At 29.6% G+C, this 17399-nt stretch overlaps 5 protein-coding genes across 5 annotated transcripts; 3 read left to right on the forward strand and 2 right to left on the reverse strand.

Moving 5' to 3' along the window:
- The first annotated feature begins 160 nt into the window (after window positions 1–160).
- On the forward strand, window positions 161–3298 carry LOC145741996 (heterogeneous nuclear ribonucleoprotein A1-like). Its single transcript, XM_082559721.1, has 11 exons — window positions 161–307; window positions 431–619; window positions 776–853; window positions 951–1044; window positions 1120–1242; window positions 1316–1402; window positions 1488–1535; window positions 1600–1668; window positions 1750–1830; window positions 1900–2016; window positions 2085–3298. The coding sequence occupies exons 1-11, from the start codon at window positions 302–304 to the stop codon at window positions 2219–2221; spliced, it is 1029 nt and encodes a 342-aa protein (XP_082415847.1). The 5' UTR covers window positions 161–301; the 3' UTR covers window positions 2222–3298.
- On the reverse strand, window positions 3261–9913 carry LOC145741995 (uncharacterized). The gene is made up of 22 exons (XM_082559720.1): window positions 9705–9913; window positions 9494–9581; window positions 9182–9319; window positions 8940–9044; window positions 8715–8810; window positions 8436–8615; window positions 8219–8344; window positions 7967–8092; window positions 7719–7844; window positions 7450–7605; window positions 7080–7177; window positions 6685–6810; window positions 6344–6561; window positions 6088–6197; window positions 5984–6025; window positions 5846–5903; window positions 4834–5745; window positions 4650–4763; window positions 4468–4573; window positions 4302–4397; window positions 4190–4220; window positions 3261–4115 (listed from the first exon to the last, which is right to left on the reverse strand). Exons 1-22 carry the CDS (start codon window positions 9824–9826, stop codon window positions 3921–3923), a joined length of 3369 nt encoding a protein of 1122 aa, XP_082415846.1. The 5' UTR covers window positions 9827–9913; the 3' UTR covers window positions 3261–3920.
- An 829-nt stretch (window positions 9914–10742) lies between these two features.
- LOC145742186 (thiopurine S-methyltransferase-like) lies at window positions 10743–11459 on the forward strand. The gene has a single exon (XM_082559967.1). The coding sequence runs from the start codon at window positions 10758–10760 to the stop codon at window positions 11457–11459; it is 702 nt and encodes a 233-aa protein (XP_082416093.1). The 5' UTR covers window positions 10743–10757.
- A 189-nt stretch (window positions 11460–11648) lies between these two features.
- LOC145742185 (thiopurine S-methyltransferase-like) lies at window positions 11649–12891 on the forward strand. The gene has a single exon (XM_082559966.1). The coding sequence runs from the start codon at window positions 11787–11789 to the stop codon at window positions 12504–12506; it is 720 nt and encodes a 239-aa protein (XP_082416092.1). The 5' UTR covers window positions 11649–11786; the 3' UTR covers window positions 12507–12891.
- LOC145742307 (membrane progestin receptor gamma-like) lies at window positions 12651–14615 on the reverse strand. The gene is made up of 8 exons (XM_082560090.1): window positions 14557–14615; window positions 14254–14382; window positions 14035–14180; window positions 13750–13935; window positions 13480–13627; window positions 13232–13371; window positions 13016–13139; window positions 12651–12935 (listed from the first exon to the last, which is right to left on the reverse strand). Exons 1-8 carry the CDS (start codon window positions 14613–14615, stop codon window positions 12794–12796), a joined length of 1074 nt encoding a protein of 357 aa, XP_082416216.1. The 3' UTR covers window positions 12651–12793.
- Between the last annotated feature and the right edge of the window lie 2784 nt (window positions 14616–17399).

The following is a 17399-nucleotide window of genomic DNA, read 5'->3' on the forward strand; positions in this document are numbered from 1 at the left end:
CTGTGTGGCTTTCTTTAGAAATTAATTCTGAACGAATCTTTATCACGTTGTTACATATTTTTTTGTATTTGTAAAATTATAACATGTAAATTTTTTTTTTCTTTATTGAAAACCTTTAAGACCCAGTTAAATTTTGTTATTGCCTTCCTGATATTTTTCGCTTGTGTAGGTCCGGACGTTCCCGTTTTTTCTACTTTGTTTGCTTCTACTTTAAACAAACGGGCGAAATCGCATAAAGTCATATTTTTGGTTGTATTTTAACGTAAAGTCTACGTCTGCACGTTTATACCAACTACACAAAATGCCGGTAAGTGCTTTATGTTTTTGTTATTGTGTTTAATTAAATAAAAAAATTCTAACTTTAGTTTTTTATAAGCACCATTGTTGTATGTCTGCCTGTAATTATAAATCGCGTTTTTGAAACTAACAGAAGGGTTTAAGTGAAGAAGAACAGTCTAGAAAACTCTTTATAGGAGGTCTTTCTTTTGAAACAACAGATGAGAATTTACATGATCACTTTGCAGTATATGGAACCATTGAAGATAGTGTAGTGATCAAAGATGGACATTCCCATCAATCGAAGGGTTTTGGATTTGTTACTTATGAACTAGAAGAACAGGTATTTGAATTTTAAGAGTTTTGTTTTAACATCATGAATTCAATTTTGTCACTTTTTTGCATAAATTTAAATCTTTTTAAATGTCTTACCTTGATGTATTAAATTTTGTAATCCTAGTTATTGTGTTAATTATGATATTTTATTTCATGTTTTTAGGCCGATAAATGTATGGCCGATCGCCCACATTCTTTACAAGGCAGAGAAGTTGATGTAAAAAGAGCAGTTTCTCGTGAGGTTTGTAACGCCAAAAATTTTTCTGATATAATCAGAAAATGTCTTTGTTAATTTTTTTTGTAATTTTGTATACCAAAATATGAAATTTTAATTGCAGGAATCAAATAAGCCAGGTGCACATGTTCAAGTAAAAAAGATTTTTATCGGTGGATTGGGAGAAGGCCATGAAGTAGATGAACAAATGCTAAAAGGTAATTTAAAAAAGCTTTGCATATTAAAATTATTGTATTTAAAAATCGAAACTAGTTATTAATTTTATGTTTCAGACCATTTTGTGGAATTTGGAGAAATAGAATTTTGTGAAATACCTGTTAATAAAGAATCGAACAAATCGCGAGGATTTGTGTTTGTAACCTTCAAAGATTTTGACACTGTGGATAAACTAGTTGGTAAATTAATTAAATTTTTTAAATGGTTTTGTATAAATTTATCCTATAAATTAAATTTTTTTCTTTTATTTAGCTAAAAAGAAAATTGAAATTAATGGAATACAATGCGAAATTAAAAAAGCGCTGTCGAAAGTTGAAATGGATAAAGCCAGACAAAAGAGTTAATATTAAAAATTTATTTTTTTATTTTCATAATTCTGTGACTGAATTAAGCTTGTCACTTAAAAAAATATTTGTTAATTTAGCAGAGGAAAGACAATATTCCGGCCGAGGAAGTGGAGGAGGGGGAAGAGGTAATAATTTTGATTTCTTATTTTTAATATTTCATGAAATTTATTCAACTATACATAATTTTAGGTCGAAACTACTCCAGAGGTGGGTACGGTGGAGGAGGATATGGCGGAGGAGGAAGATACAATCAAGGAGGTAACCATAAAAACATTTGCTCTCTAAGCTACCAAAAAATTATTTTAAATTAAAAAATCTATAATTGTTTTTTTCTTTTAGGATATGGTGGGGGAGGTGGATATGGGGATCGTGGATACAATGGTGGTTACAATGATGGGTATAATGACAACTATGGGGGAGGTAAGATAAATGTTTATAAATATATTATAACGTTAGTAAATATTTACAAACATCAAATTATATTTTTAGGATATGATGGATATGGTGGTTATGATGATGGGTATGGACCAGGTTATGGAGGAAATTCATCGAATTATGGACCAATGAAAGGACAATATGGACAGCGATCTGGAGGGCCTTATGGGGGTAAATATTTATAAAAATTGCCTTAATTAAATTTCAAATGTTTAATTTTTGAATGTTTTACTTTTTAGGTGGTTATGGGTCTGGAGGGGGAGGAGGAGGAGGAGGAGGAGGGAGTGGATATGGCGGGTATGGTGGTGGATATGGCAATAACGGGGGTTATGGGGGCTATAACAACAACAATTATAATGGGGGAGGCAGATATTAAAACAACAAACAACATATTTCCTAGGTGGGTAGGCTGCAAAGACTAATTTTTTTAATGGTTAAACACCTTTTTAATATATTTAATTCTTATAGATATTAGTTTTAATTTTTTTTAATTCGCATAAAAATTGTGCCTTTGAACTCATTTGTTCCGTTAATCACATTTTTTCCAAAATCTGAGTTGATTGAACAATGCTGCAATTGTGCATTGTATATTAACCAACATCTTGACTTCATACTTCTAGGCAAGCAACTACTTGCAGATGGTTAAGTATATAACCTAAAGCTAATTAAGTGGTCAGAAAATTAGCTTAAATCTTAAAACTTTAAACCTAATTCACTTATTTAATATATACTTTTGATATATCTCACAAGTAAGTATTATGATGCTGGGTCGAAACATAAATGAGTTTCCATTTTATTATATTTTACAGATTGATGATACACTGTTGTGGGTTATTTTGTTTGTTGTGTAATGACCTATATCTTTGTTCAGGTAGGGGGTTTAAGTCTTGAAGATAGGGATAGGCGCACACTCATTCCAATCATAAGATAGGGCTAATATCAACGTTAGGACGCAACCCCATAGGCAAGATTATCAATTCCCATGTATAGGAAAATAGGATGGTTTCTTAAAAAGTCAACTAGGAGTTTGCTTTCTTTAAAAGTCAACTAGGAATTTTTGGAAACAAGAATAATAGCTAGGAACGCTTAATTAAACTGGCCAAAATGATAACAACACACTCAACTTTTATTATCCTATTCAAGATAGCAAATAGAACCCCTAATCTAGGAAAAGTTGTTTGTTTGTGTTTTTTAATACTGCCGTTTTTTCGCTGTCAACTTATTTCTTGTATATTTCTCATGTGCATTTAGCACATCTCTGTGTAGCTAATAATTGATTGAAGAAGTTTTCCGTAGTAGCCATATTTGCATATAAAAATTTTAAAACTACATAAAGCTGTTTTTTTAAGAGACAAGTATATTTTAAAACACTTGACACTAAAGCTTTATTAATTTAGTGAAGTCTTAAATATTCAACCACAATTATTTATTGAACAAGCAACAAACAAATTAAGGCAGAAAAATCGAAAAAAACGTTGATAAGATCCATAGAATTTAATTAACTCTTTTTAATTTTAGAAATTTGACAAAAAAATTAAAATTTTTCCCCAAAATAGAAATATCGGAAAACACATGATAGTTTTGATTCCATAAAGTGCAACATAAGGATTAACATCATTGGACTTAATAATACCTCGCAGAGGAAAAGAAAAAGTAAATAAGTTAAAAAAAAATACAAAAATGCAGCCTGCTGCCAGAGGGGTTAATATGCAGAGCACACCATAAATATATACTTTAAAAAACACATAAGTAGCACAACTGTGGCTTTTTTTGACATAAACTTACCAAATTGGCAGTTTATTAGGGTTTAAAGATAATAAAACTTAAATACTGGACTAAACATGTAAAAAATCTACACTTCAAATGTTCATAAATTTTACAAAACATTTAAGCAATATGCAACAACAACACATAAAATGTTGTAAGGTATTTTATATTAAAAAGTAGACAATAAATACAACAAATTAATCGAAACCAGCATAGTTGTTAATGCTCCATAAATAGCATAGCTAAATTTGGAACTTGTTAAATATACCCTGTTACTTTACATTTAAATACAAAATTTACAATAAGAGTTACATATCACGCTCATTACCAGCATCTGACAAGTTATCAAGGCCATAACCAGGCTCATTGGAATAGTTTGCATATTGACCTCCTGAATTCTGCTCAGTTTCCCATGGCCACCCTTGATTGCCAGAATTGTTTGCTCCAGTAGGCCACATTTGCCATTGTCGCCAGGGGCCAGATTTTCCGGCTACTTGCTTGGTCTGTAAAAATGCAGCTTAAAAAATGTACAAAGCGTACTATTTACCAATAATTTTTAAACAATTTAAATACTTACAAGGTCATCGTCACTTGGAGTTGAACTTTTTCTAAAAATAAAGTTTATTTTGCAAATTACATTTTAAATACAAACATTGTATAATTTACCATAAATTAGAAAATAAACATACCTCGGCATAATATGTTGAACCAAATCAGGTGTCGAGAAAGCATTGAAGGAGTTTCCTGAATTATTTAGATCTTGTGATGTGGTTGCCCATTCATTTCTACATTAAAAGGTATTAAAAATAAAACACATGTTTTACATTAAGTAAATATGATAAGTCCATTAAATACCTTTGCTCAGGCAAATCTTCATTGCCTTGGTCTGTGCCTGTATTTCCTTTCCTTTGTAAGGCATTATTAAGACCTGCTATGTATTCAGCATACTCTGGTTCTGATCCTGTAAAATTTTAACAATTGTTAGCTGTAAGTTTAAGTAACATTCTAGTTTTTAAGCAATAAATTTAGGTTCTTGCCTGGAAAATTGGGATACAAAGCAGGATTTCGATTGGCATAAGGCCATGTATTACTTGACCTTGGTTCTTCATTTTGTGGAATTCTTCTTGTCGAGACTGGACTCCCAATTGGGCCTAAATATTAACATTTTAAAATCAGTATATTCAAACCATAGGCCTAACCTATGATTCTAAATATCAATACCTAAATGATCTTGTTTTGTAAGTAAATTATGCATCTCCTCATTCGAAGAAAGAAGACGCTCAGCATGTGGTAAAGATGATGTTTGGTGACTTCTTAGGTTTGGTTTATCCTGAAGAAACTTGTAGTTATCCAAGTTTGTTGGTGGGTGAGTGCTACCACTGTGGGACATGCTTTCTGTGTTGACCATATGGGAAATATTACCATGGGCATAGTGTTGCATATTTACACCATGGTTAGCTAGATAAGAATTATTGCCTTGTAGATTTTGCCGCTTTATTAACTGATCATGTTGCTGCTGCTGCTGCTGCTGTTGTTGTTGTTGTTGATTATCTTGTTGCAGGCGTTGTTGTTGCAGCTGATGTTGTAAAAGAGATGCCATGTCAGTTACAGAAGTCGATTTAAAAACACCAGGTGGCATGTTTGAGCTCGATGTGGGATTAACAGCAGGGTTGTTGACTGCATTTTGGGTTGGGTAAAATGTAACTGGAGATTGAGATCTTGGTAAGGCTTGCAAGATCACTGGGTTTTGCATGTGGGGTTGAAACAGCACTGGAGATGGAAAACCTTTATTCTCAGGTTGCTGAATGGTTTGGTATACAGGATACTGAAATTTACCAAGTTGTGGCTGTAAGTAAAGTGTCTGTTGCTTCTGCTGTTGAATCGAGTGCAAAATGTTGTTGTGAACATTAGTTTGATTGCCTCGTTGTCCTTGCATTGTGTTACGGACAAGAAGTATAGGTTTTTGAAATCTCTTTCTAGTTGATTTATCAAATGCTGAGAATGATGCAGATTTTGGTGCGGATTGACGATTAGAGTAGGTTTTTCGGGATAGTGGGATTGAATTTGGCTGGGATGTATTGGGAAGTGTGTTTGATTTTTTGGAGGGCTTTGGGGTTGTGTTGCTTCCTTCATCTGAAATTAACATTAAATAACATCAAAACTTTATTCTTAAAAATGAACTAAAAAAATTGGGTATAAATTTAAAAAAAAAGGTATTAAATATTTTACACACCACTGGTGTCTGTAGGATTTTCTCTTGACGTTGTGTTGGTCGAGTTTTTGAAAGATCCCTAAGGATTTAAAATAATTAAAAAAAATATACCAAATTTTTAAACCACAAACTAAATTTTAAGTTTTTAAATTTACTTACCGATAAATTTCCAGAATCATTTTGGCCTTTTTCTACATCCATCTAAAAATTTAAAAAAGAAGTTTTAAAAATTTTAAAAATAAATTATTAATTTGTCAGCTTACATTTTCAGCCGACTTAAGTTTTTCTCTCATCACATTTGCTTTCCTGATATTTAAACTTCCGGATAGAAGTTTAATAACATCTTGTACAGCTTCCTCTGAGTCTGATTTTTCTTTAAAAAAATACTTAATTTTTACTGTTTTTGTTAGTTAAGTTGGTATACAAAAAATAAATGCAATAAAAGAAATATAAAATTAAACTTTTACGTCAACCTTAAATAATGTTACAAAATAGAAAATGATTTACACATGACATTACCTTCCGTATCTGAAGTTGCCCCAGTTTCATTTACAAAAGATTCTTCCTTTAAAGTTTGTTCTTCAACTTTATTTTTTCCGGCTGTATTAATGGTAGAGATTTTTGCTACAGCTTCTGGGTTGTTTTGTTGTCTCATCCACACTGACGCTGATGTGTTGTCCTTTCCTTTTCCGAATGCATTTCTGAGGCTTGCCTCTACAAATACCCCAGGTTCAAACCTACAAAAAAAATCAAAACTTAACTTATGACACCTAAATTACAAATATCTTAAAAGTTATCCTATAAACCTGCTATGCCAGCACTGTTTATTTTAAATAGATTTAACTAAAAAAAGGATTTACTTTTGGTTTGCTGCAGATTTGATGTTGTAAACAGCGATATAACGAACTTGAATGTTTACAATTGTTTTATCAGGATCCACATTTCTATGCAATAAAAACATGGTTCCAGGATCCTCCTTAATACACCTAAAAATACAAATTTTAAGAATAAATTTAAATACATGATAATGTATTTACATAACAGCTAATTTATTTATTTATTCCATATTAGGATGATCAGTTAATTCAACCTGGCGACAAAATAACCCTCAGGGTTGAAATACTTTTACTTTGTTAAAAGAAACCATCAACAAAAAGGATTTATTAGATCGGTTTGTTTAGGGTAAAGTTGTATCAGAGAAGATTTGACATAAATACCAAATAAGCTATATTAACAAAGAAAAAAAATTGTTTACCATGTTGATGGCACTACCACAACAATAAATGATGATTTCTGGGTGACAAAAGCAGTGTTTTTTGACTTTGAATCATTTTCAATTGTGTCTATAACAACCTTTATAAATATAACAACAAGGTTATTGCCATGATTGTTATTTTATTACAGAATGATCATAAAAATGCCGATTTAACGACTTAGTAAACACCTTGTCCTATTAAATAGCAAGGCGTCTCTTTAAATTCCATATTAGGTTTATCATTGTTGGGCTTTAAAAATAGAATTAAAAAATGTGCTACATTAACATATTTTACAACATAACCTTTAATAACAAATTTTCGTTTAATAAAAAAAATTGAAATTTTACACAGTTTATTTTCTATATTTACCAATCCAGAGTTTCCAAATAATAATTGTAAAGTAGCTTTAGCATGTGACCTCCACCTTGCTGGGCATAATTCACCGAGAATTTCCGATGTTAGGTTGGTTGTTTCACCTAGTGTTAACTTGTGGTTTGTGGATTGAATCAACTGGGTCACAGCATTCTAAAAAAAATATTTTAAAGAGTTTTGGCCTATTCATTTAAAAATAAAAAAAATTAAAAACAAATATTTTAAATAAATATTCGAAACTATGTTTTATCAAAAATCAACTTTACCGATTTCAATGTTGCATTTTCCAGGGGATTAGTTGAATCGGAAAGAAATTCTTGATTCAAAACCTTAAATTGCATCAAAGGTAGTTCACAATGTAGGAACTGACCAACTGGTAATCTTTGAATTCCCTAATAATAAAGGATTTAAATTTCAAAAATCTTTTTACATGTATATAAGAAAAAGCTTGTACACAAGGACAAGTTAAAACCAGAGGCTGTTTAAATACACAGTTTTTTGGTATATGTCTTACTTGTTCAATTTCCTTCATGCTGCAACAATTTGTCAACGCCGATTTAGCTTGCAAGGGTGCCATATAAAAAGCTCCTTGGACAGTGACAATTGGTAATGCCATTCCTCTGATCATTGACTCATAGCTCTAATTTTTTAAAAAAATGTATTTTTAAACATCAGCATTTTATTTTTATATCATAGACAAATTGCTAATTGCTATTATTTTATTTAAGGAAACTCATTTTTAAATACTATGAAAAATTTCCTATACCCTTAGTGCAGAAGAAATCTTTTGGTTCAACTTTTTAAGATGCGAGTCAGATAGTTTTGTTGAGTCTAACAAAGTTTGAATTTCAGCTTCATTAAGTCCAGAGGTTTTTCTTAAACTGTTCGTCATCTTATAACAAAAGTTATGGTTTAACTAATGGTTTTACCAATATGCTCACTTTAAACTTTATATATGATCCTTTACTTTGATGCATTTTTACCTGTTTTGTGCATATCCAAGAACTAACACATTTTTCACGATTACAAAGCTGATTCCATTCACTTTCAAATTGGTTCTTTTTCGGATTAATTTCATCATTGTTACTCTCTTGTGATAATGTCACATTTTTGTTTTTACTTTCTTTTTCTGTTGTAATGTCAGTAGCTTTTATGTCACCTGTCTAAATTCATAAAACAATTGCATAAAAATATGTTTTATTTATTTGTGTTAACCATTATGTTATTATCTTTATTATGTATCTTTTTTTAAGTCTTTTTACCTGAGATTCACTTTGACTTAAAGCATTTTCCTCTACAAATTCTCCAAACACTGTGGTTTGCAGATTTCTTAGATATCCTATACATTTTTCCAACACCTGTAACATTTAACAGTTTTGAAAAGGACATAAATAATTTAAAATGTTTGAATACAGTAAAGTGACATAACGCAGTTGGATCTTTAAACAAAGAATATTTTAAACACTCTACAATATTGCTTAATCCACCTTTGAGTTTTGATTTTTCCATTGTGTCATAACTTGAATGTGATTATTGTTGTTGTTATTTGGTATTGTTAGGTCCATCAACAATTTAGCTAGCTCATTTTTTGTCTATAAATAAAAAAATAACAACATTATAAAAAATTATTGCTAATTAATAAACAATTTGTTACCTAAGGCCACAACAAGTATTCGGGTTTATAAATACAAAAAGCTTATCCAATAAGTCACATAATCATGTTACTTACATAAACACTTAATGTAACTGAAATGTTTAGCATTTTAGAAAATTTGTTTTTCATGGTAAGTGCAGTGTTTTCTGATGATGTATCTTGTAGCAATAAAGTTAAAGATTCAGCTAACCAAGATCCAGTTTTACACACCATCTATCAAAGTAAAATAAAAAATGTATATATATATCAAAATTATATTAACCAAAATACATGTAAATGTAAAAATAGTTTGGTAGTAGTTGAGCATTGTCTTAAAATTAACATGATTTATTGCACCATATAATTAGCGGACCCATGTTAAAAGTGTCAACAAAACTTGAGCAATACCTGAACTGATTCCAAATAAGCAGATATTCCTTGCTGTAAATATAAAACATGAAGCTCTGGGCTACTTAACGTAGAAGGCTCCGGAAGGCTAAAACAAATCATTAATTAATTTAGTTGTTGTTTAAATACATACACATAATAACAAAGTTAATCTATATATATAATGAATAAAAATATAGTTATCCAAAAACAAAAAATATAAAGTTTTTACTTCATTTTATCCATGTGTTGTTTGTGTGGATTGTTAGTGTTTTGCTTTTGTATAAGTTGTTGTTTTTGTTTGAGAGGACCTATTTGCTGTAGAATCGAAGATCGGCCAGGTCGGACTGACATTTTTCACTACTTAATGACAAAAAATAAATAACAATTTACACCTTTTACATGTCAGCATTATTACTATCGCTGCTGCACAACATAAAAGAATAAATTTATTTAATATATTCTAAAATAAAAAATATATATTTAATTTTAAACTGCAAAGTTAAATATAAAAATGGTGCAACCTATTTACAGAACTTGAATACCAAAATAACTTAACATGCAGTAACCAATCATTAGAAATTCTAAAAGTATTTTCGTGTATGTAGTTTATTAATTTTACAGCTTGATACTATCAGACTATTGAAATATTTAAATGTTAAAAAAAATTTACGAGTGACGACATGAAATTCAAAACTGTTATTACCGAAACAAATATACAACGTAAACATAAAAAATGTAACCTTTCTTTAATTTTACAGTACATTAAACTAATCAGACAGCTAAACTTCAACAAGCAGACAAAGAAAACATGAACGTAAACATCAAGAAAAACTTAGTTAAATAGTAAATATAAAAATGTAATTGCAAGCCAAACAGGGTTGCCGAATATTATTTTTTTAGTTATAATACCTAAAAAAGATTATTTTGAATAAATGGTATAAAATAATTTTACGCCTGTTAGTTACCAATATGCTAAGATATTGTTTAGTAAAAGGTCAAATACTGCCAATTCAATCAATTAAAAGCTTACTTTTGTTTTAGGCATTTTTTAAGTTAATCAACCGCATACATTTCAACTTAGTTTATATCTAATAACACTTTTTAAACATCGCTCTTTTATTTCAAATGTTGCAGTAATTTTTTTAGTTTAATATTTGTTAAGGGTTTGGCTTTGGGGATAAAATCGTGAAAATTCCTTAGTCAGCAAAATAAAAATTGCTGACAGTTACAATATACCCCGCTATGTATTAGTTAACTGACCCTCAATACCTCACGAAATGCAATGAATTTAGGTTTAACAGAAAACGACAAGGCAGAATTCGTCTCGGAATTGGATTTTTGGAAAAACATATGGGAGAAAAATGCTACACACTTTCATAAAAACGTAGCCCATCCGGATTTGGCAAAGCATGCAAAATTGTTGATTACCGAGAAAAAAGGTCGGGTTTTCATTCCACTATGTGGAAAAACGCTTGATCTTATTTATTTTGCTAATAAAGGTCAAGAAGTTGTTGGAGTGGAATACTCAGAAATAGCTGTAAAGGAGTTTTTTGATCAAAATGCTCTTAGTTTTACCAAATCACAAGTTTTATCATATGGTGTTTTTAAAGCAAAGGAAAAGAATATCACAATATTTCAAGGAGATTTTTTCAAGGCTACTGCTGATGTTTTAGGTATGTTTGATGCTATCTGGGACCGTGGGTCATTTGCTGCTATAAATCCAGTGAATAGAGCTAAATACATAGCTGTTATAAGTTCTTTACTTCAAAAAGATGGCAAATATCTTTTAAATGCCTTCAGATATGATCCTGATAAATTTACTGGCCCCCCACATAGCATAACGGATTCTGAGATTGTGGAAATGTTTGGTGAAGCAAATCTCAAGGTCATGAAACTTGAAGAGTATGATGATTTTGGTCCAAAAAGAGTGTCCTGGGGTTTGGATTTTTTCTTTATCAAAAATTTTCTTTTAACCTTCAAATAATTTAATATCTTTATCATTATTAATTTACTTTATGCAATTATTTTTTTTTATAATTTTATTATTGTTGAAAATTTTGATAATTTGTATTTAAGTAGTTTTTACAATTTTATTATTTAAGTGTTAACTTTTTATAATTATAATACTGCTAAATATGCAATTTTTATTAACAAATTAATATGCTTAAGTTTAATTCACTGTTATTTTTTTGCTTATTGTGTATTTATTGTTATTTTAACACCTCAAAAATTACTTTGTGCAACTAATTAAAAGTTATAATTTTAAGGAAAGTTTGTATTGTAAGTAAATAAGTTGTAAAAAGAATTAGCAATGAGTTCTAAAGATGGTAAAAGAAAGATAAATGATTTCGGAGTTGTTGAAAATGTTGATCTGACTCTGGAGGATTGGAGTACAAGATGGGATGTTAATTTTATCAATTTTCACAAATCAACACCGGATGAGGATTTAATCAAACATGAAAATTTGTTGATCACTAAGGAAAAAAGTCGTGTTTTTATTCCATTATGTGGAAAAACAGTTGATCTTGTTTATCTTGCTGATAAAGGTCACGAGGTTGTTGGATTGGAATTTACTGAGAAAGCCGTGCTTGATTTTTTCGAAGAGAATTTAATAGAGTTTGAAAAATCACAGATTAAGCCTTTTGATGTTTACAAGGCAAAAGAAAAAGATATAACAATATTTAAGGGTGATTTTTTTGATGCAACCCCCAAAGTTTTGGGCAAATTTGATGTTATATGGGATCAAGGCTCTTTTGTAGCCATAAATGTAAAAGACCGACCAAATTATGTAAAAACTATAAGTGCAATGTTAAACTCCAAAGGTAGGCATTTGTTAATTACATATATTTATGATGCTACCAAATTTGTGGGCCCCCCTTACACCATTACAGATGATGAATTTGAATCATTGTTTAATGAAGTTGGAATGGAAATTAAAAAGTTGGATGAGTATAGTTGGGATTCACATCACGTAAAGGAATTTGGCCTTGAAAAACTAAATATTAAAGTTTTCTTATTGACACTAGTGTAGTTTATTTAAAATACCCTTTTTGAATAATTTTGCTTAGGCGTAATTTTGCAATATTTTTAAGGTTGCTAAGCTTTTATTAAAATGTTTTATCATTGATTAGCATTTATTGTTTTAAACTTATATATATTTGCTTTTTAACTTGTATATTTGCTACCTTTATATTAAAAAAGGAGTGCCCACTCTAAAAAAAACACTGATAAACTATAGTAAAACCGTTGATTTTAAAAATAAATGTATATGCAGGCATCAATTGACTAAGAAGGACATAAGTGAAAACCAACAACTTATTAAATGTTTTTATCTTTAACCTTTCCTTTTTTTAGCATATTTAAAACATTGTAAACGATAAAGATTCCAATTGAAATGTTGATTATTAGAAAGCCGAACGTCGACATCCATGTTATTTCTAGTAATTCCGAAGAAACGTTTCTAGAAATATATTTTTAGTATATTAAAACTGGGTGCATTTAAACGACAAGGTTTGTGTTTAAAATAAAGTTTAAACTTACCCATTTTTATGAAGCACGGACAGTTTTGTGATGATTTCTTCATTCGTGCTAACGTACCGGATTAAAAGCGCAGCAACGACCACGTGAAAAACTTGATGAGAATGACCAAAAATGTCAAAATAACCTTAAATAACGTAATTGAAATATCATTAACTAGTTAAAACGACAGTATAAAGTTTTAAAGGTAGCAAAAATATTAAAAATTAAATTTTTAACCTGGATAAAAACGTTCTGGAAATTGAACCACAAACACCAAGCAAGCGACGAATATGCCAAAACCAAAAATAAACAGATCCCAAAAAGTCGGTATAAAAAAACTGCATTTTGTTCCACTTTCGTTACACAAGGACATCGACCTAAGTATAAATACAGATTAACATGTCCATTTACAGTGTAAACCCTTTTACTACAATTTAAAAGGCATTATGCCAAAACCCAGGTCTAATCAAAGAGGATGAACTTACCTCATTACGATGAAAAACGAGCCAAATACTAACATCAAAATAAAAGGTAACACTTTTATTACTTTAGTATCTTTTTGATTTGGAAAACGAGAAATCGAAATTACACATAAGTTCACAGTTCCAAAGCACAGCATAGATAACAGAAATCCTAAAAAAAAATAAAGTAAAATTATTTAAAATATGTGTACGACCGACAACCACTAACAGATTATAATTAAAAAAACTATTTGATTATCATAAACCGCCAATTCATAGCGTGTCATTTTCTACCTGTAGTAGAGATTTGATTAGTGCAGCAAGAAACAGGAGCAATATAATACAAAGCAGCGACCGCTATCGCTTGTGATGCTACCGTAACAGCTGAGTAGTCGCAACAGAAACAAAAGTCTGGAGCCTCCGGTGAGTAACAGTGAAACAGGTGAGCTAAAGAACTTGTTAGCAGCAGAATACTAAATGCTAAACGAAAACATTTACTTTAAATGGCCAACATTTTAAATATTTACTTACTTTTAATTACTAGTAAATTTCCATAAAAATTAATCAAAGTAACCTTACCAATTATCAAGACCCAATATGGATAGTACAGAGCATTATATGGATTCTCCAATGAAGAAAAAGTCGAGTAACCCCGGAATAATAAGTAAACAAACGGAATAAAATGAGTCCAGAAATTCAGGGTTTCGTTAGTTGGATAAAATGCACTAGAAACAGTTAAAAATATTTGATTTTAATGCAAAAACATAACTTAAAATAAGAAAAAATGTTAGTCTTCACCTTCGTAGACAATAAGTAAACGATGAGGAATTAGGGCGGTATCCATGATGCAAAAAACGGTCTTTTAATATAACATTCTCTGATGGCGTTATCAGGTTAAAAGAACGCAACCAACTGTCATATTTTTTTCTAATAAAAATTACAAATGTGTAAAGTAGATCTAACTTCTTAATGACCTTTTAAGCTTTTAAAAACTTGCATTGGTCTACTGCCAAGTTTGAAAACTTATTTAATTTCTAAACGCAAGGTTTATATAGATATATTGCTTAGAATATTTTTCGGATGTAAGTGAAAAATACTTACGAGTAGACACACTTCGGTTGATCATTTTCCTTATTTTTGATGTCAAACTCTGACGTCATTTTAAAACTAAACCAAACAACTTAATATTTTAGAAATACAGTTAGCTGTCTGAAAATGTAATTTTATAGTCTTTAATATAAAGTAATATATTTTTATAAAAATTATTATTATAGGTACCTATATACAAATCTTCAACCCATATATATAGGCTTTATATATTTACGTTGTTTGATAAAAACATACATTTGCCACGTCAAGGAAACAACGTATTGATAATTTTTATTTATTTTAATGCATTATAAATTAATTGTTGTGTTTTGTTTACCAACGGTAATTTATATACGAAGTACACAAGCATGCTTACGTAGGTTATTTTTGTTACGTAGGTTATTTTTGTTACGTAATTTATTTTATTTAAAGTAATTTGTTTTGGGTAAATATTAAAACAATAAATGCTTGTTGAAATCAACACACCTACAGGTCGTTTAAAGTTCTTAAAGTATGTATTATTCTTTTATTCTATGTATAGACCCGCCTAATCATTTTTAGTTAAAAAGCATCAAAGACAATGCCTAAATATTTTTATTTTTTATGTAATATATAAAATTATTAGCGCTTATATTCATTTTAAATTTTAAAACTTAGCGTAGTCGTGATAATTGTTGCAAAGCAATCGTTGCTTTTTTAAATCAAAGATTTCAATATTAGGTTTTACTATTATTTAAAATTAACACCGTATCATATTCGGAAATAATATCTGTACGGTTTGTTTATTGTGTTGACGCAACATGCAGCAAGAATCTAGCGCAAGCTGTAGGCTAAATTGTCAAAAAATAAGGAATTTTCAAATGTTAAAATTTCTTTTTAATAAAACAAACAATTGTGCCCGAGGGTAACATGATTAATGCTTGCTTCGATTTTTTCCACACGAGGAAAAACTTTACTTATATAGCTGTTTGTTATTTAAAAAGTGACATATTTTTAAATAAACTTTAAAAGTTTAGGCAATTGGAAAAATATTACTCAAACTTTTGTTTTAAAGATAAAAAGTATATTTAAAAAGGGTTATACCTAGCTGATTGCAATTACATAAAGTTACCTTTTTTGTTAATAAAAATTCCTACGCGAAATTTTACTTAAAACAAGACCTTAATCAAAGTTATGAAAGAAATTTTTTGTTTGATTGTGTTGGCTGCATTAACAAATGCACAGTCCAGCTTAGAAGTGAAGTTTAATGAAGCTGCCTTTGAGTTTTGTAAGTTCTTAAAGTTAATGAGTTTTAAATTAGATACTACTTTTGGTATTTTTAAAGTAACACGCTATAATACCTAATTTTATTCCATATAGTTAAGAATTTATTTGAACAATGTATGACACAAAATGCCGACCTATACGGGACATTGGAAGATAATACAGAAACTATTATATATAATCCAATATCAACTGAAGTTCACCGATTTACCAAGTATTTTTTATTATTAGATTTTAAAACTATTACTTTTTCTTACAAGAAAATGATTTATACCAACTTGGGCTAGTTCAAACGGTTAAGCAAGACTTTATGCATTATGCAACTAACGCCAAACTGTTTTGCCTTTCTGTTTTAATTTTTAATAAATTAAACATAAAACACGTTTATATAAAGCGTTATTGGAACATCGCTTGAACTTTCGGATACCACAATTGAAACCTCGTCTTCAAATATTGTTTCGATTGAAGCGAAGAACGTATTAATTAAAACAGGTGGAGATTGGAATGCCGAATTATTTTTTAGTGAAACTAGGTAAATATTTGTTTAATACAAGAAAATAAAATGTAGTTAAAAATTTAAAATAAAAGAAATATCAATTTTACAGACAGAAATATTAGTCATCATTTAAACCGTAGTCTATTAATAAAACCACTGATAAATTTCTGTATTCTTTTAAAAATGTTAATGGTTTAAAAAGGTTTTCTATCATAAGTTTATAGAATGTTCTGTTTTAATTGTTTTTGTTATTATTAAAATCAAAAAGATTTACAATAGTCTAGGTTCTGCATATGGCAAATTTAATGCTTCGTTGGAAATTGATTTGGAAGTTAAATTTAGCGATCATAACGACAATGGTCAACTAAAGGTATGCACTACTGTAACAAATTAAATAATATACATTAACAAACTTATAAGAACATAAATAATAAACGCCTTAAAATGATAAAAATATTACAGTTTAAACTTAGTATTAGTTTGTTAGAATACAGACTGTTACAGGTTAGTATTAAATCATGTACTACAAACGTTCGATTTATTGAAACCTCTTTCGAGGGACCTATTCAGCTTAACGACACCATACCTGATTTCATATACAAACAATTTAGCAAGGACATAAAGGTTATTTAAATCATACTAATACTAAATAAAGTGTGGGCATTTTTTAATTTTGTTTTATATAATAAATGTAAGATTGTGCCCGCGGGTTTTAAGTTTTACTTAACAAATAAATATAATTTAATTCGTTTAAATGTTAAGGTTTGTATGCAAATGAGAGAGTCACTGGCTGCGACAGACTATCTTTTTAAAAGACCGTTTCAGCAAGACAGTTGTAAGCACATTTTAATATTTTTTCATCCATTGCTTTTGGTTTAAATGCACCGCTTTAACCAACTCACGTGGTTCTTTGTTTAACGGTTGTGTGTTAGGAACTATAAAAAGCTTCGTAAGTTTCAAGAGCCAAAGTTAAAATTTAAACTGTTTTTTATTTTATCGTAAATGTATTTGCTAATTTATATTTAATGTTGCAGATACACACGCTTTTAAAAGTTATATAAAACGAAATGCAGACATAATCGGTTCATTAAAAGAC

The sequence above is a fragment of the Corella eumyota genome, chromosome 2 (genome assembly GCF_963082875.1).
Source record: "Corella eumyota chromosome 2, kaCorEumy4.1, whole genome shotgun sequence".
Taxonomy (NCBI): Eukaryota; Metazoa; Chordata; class Ascidiacea; order Phlebobranchia; family Corellidae; genus Corella; species Corella eumyota.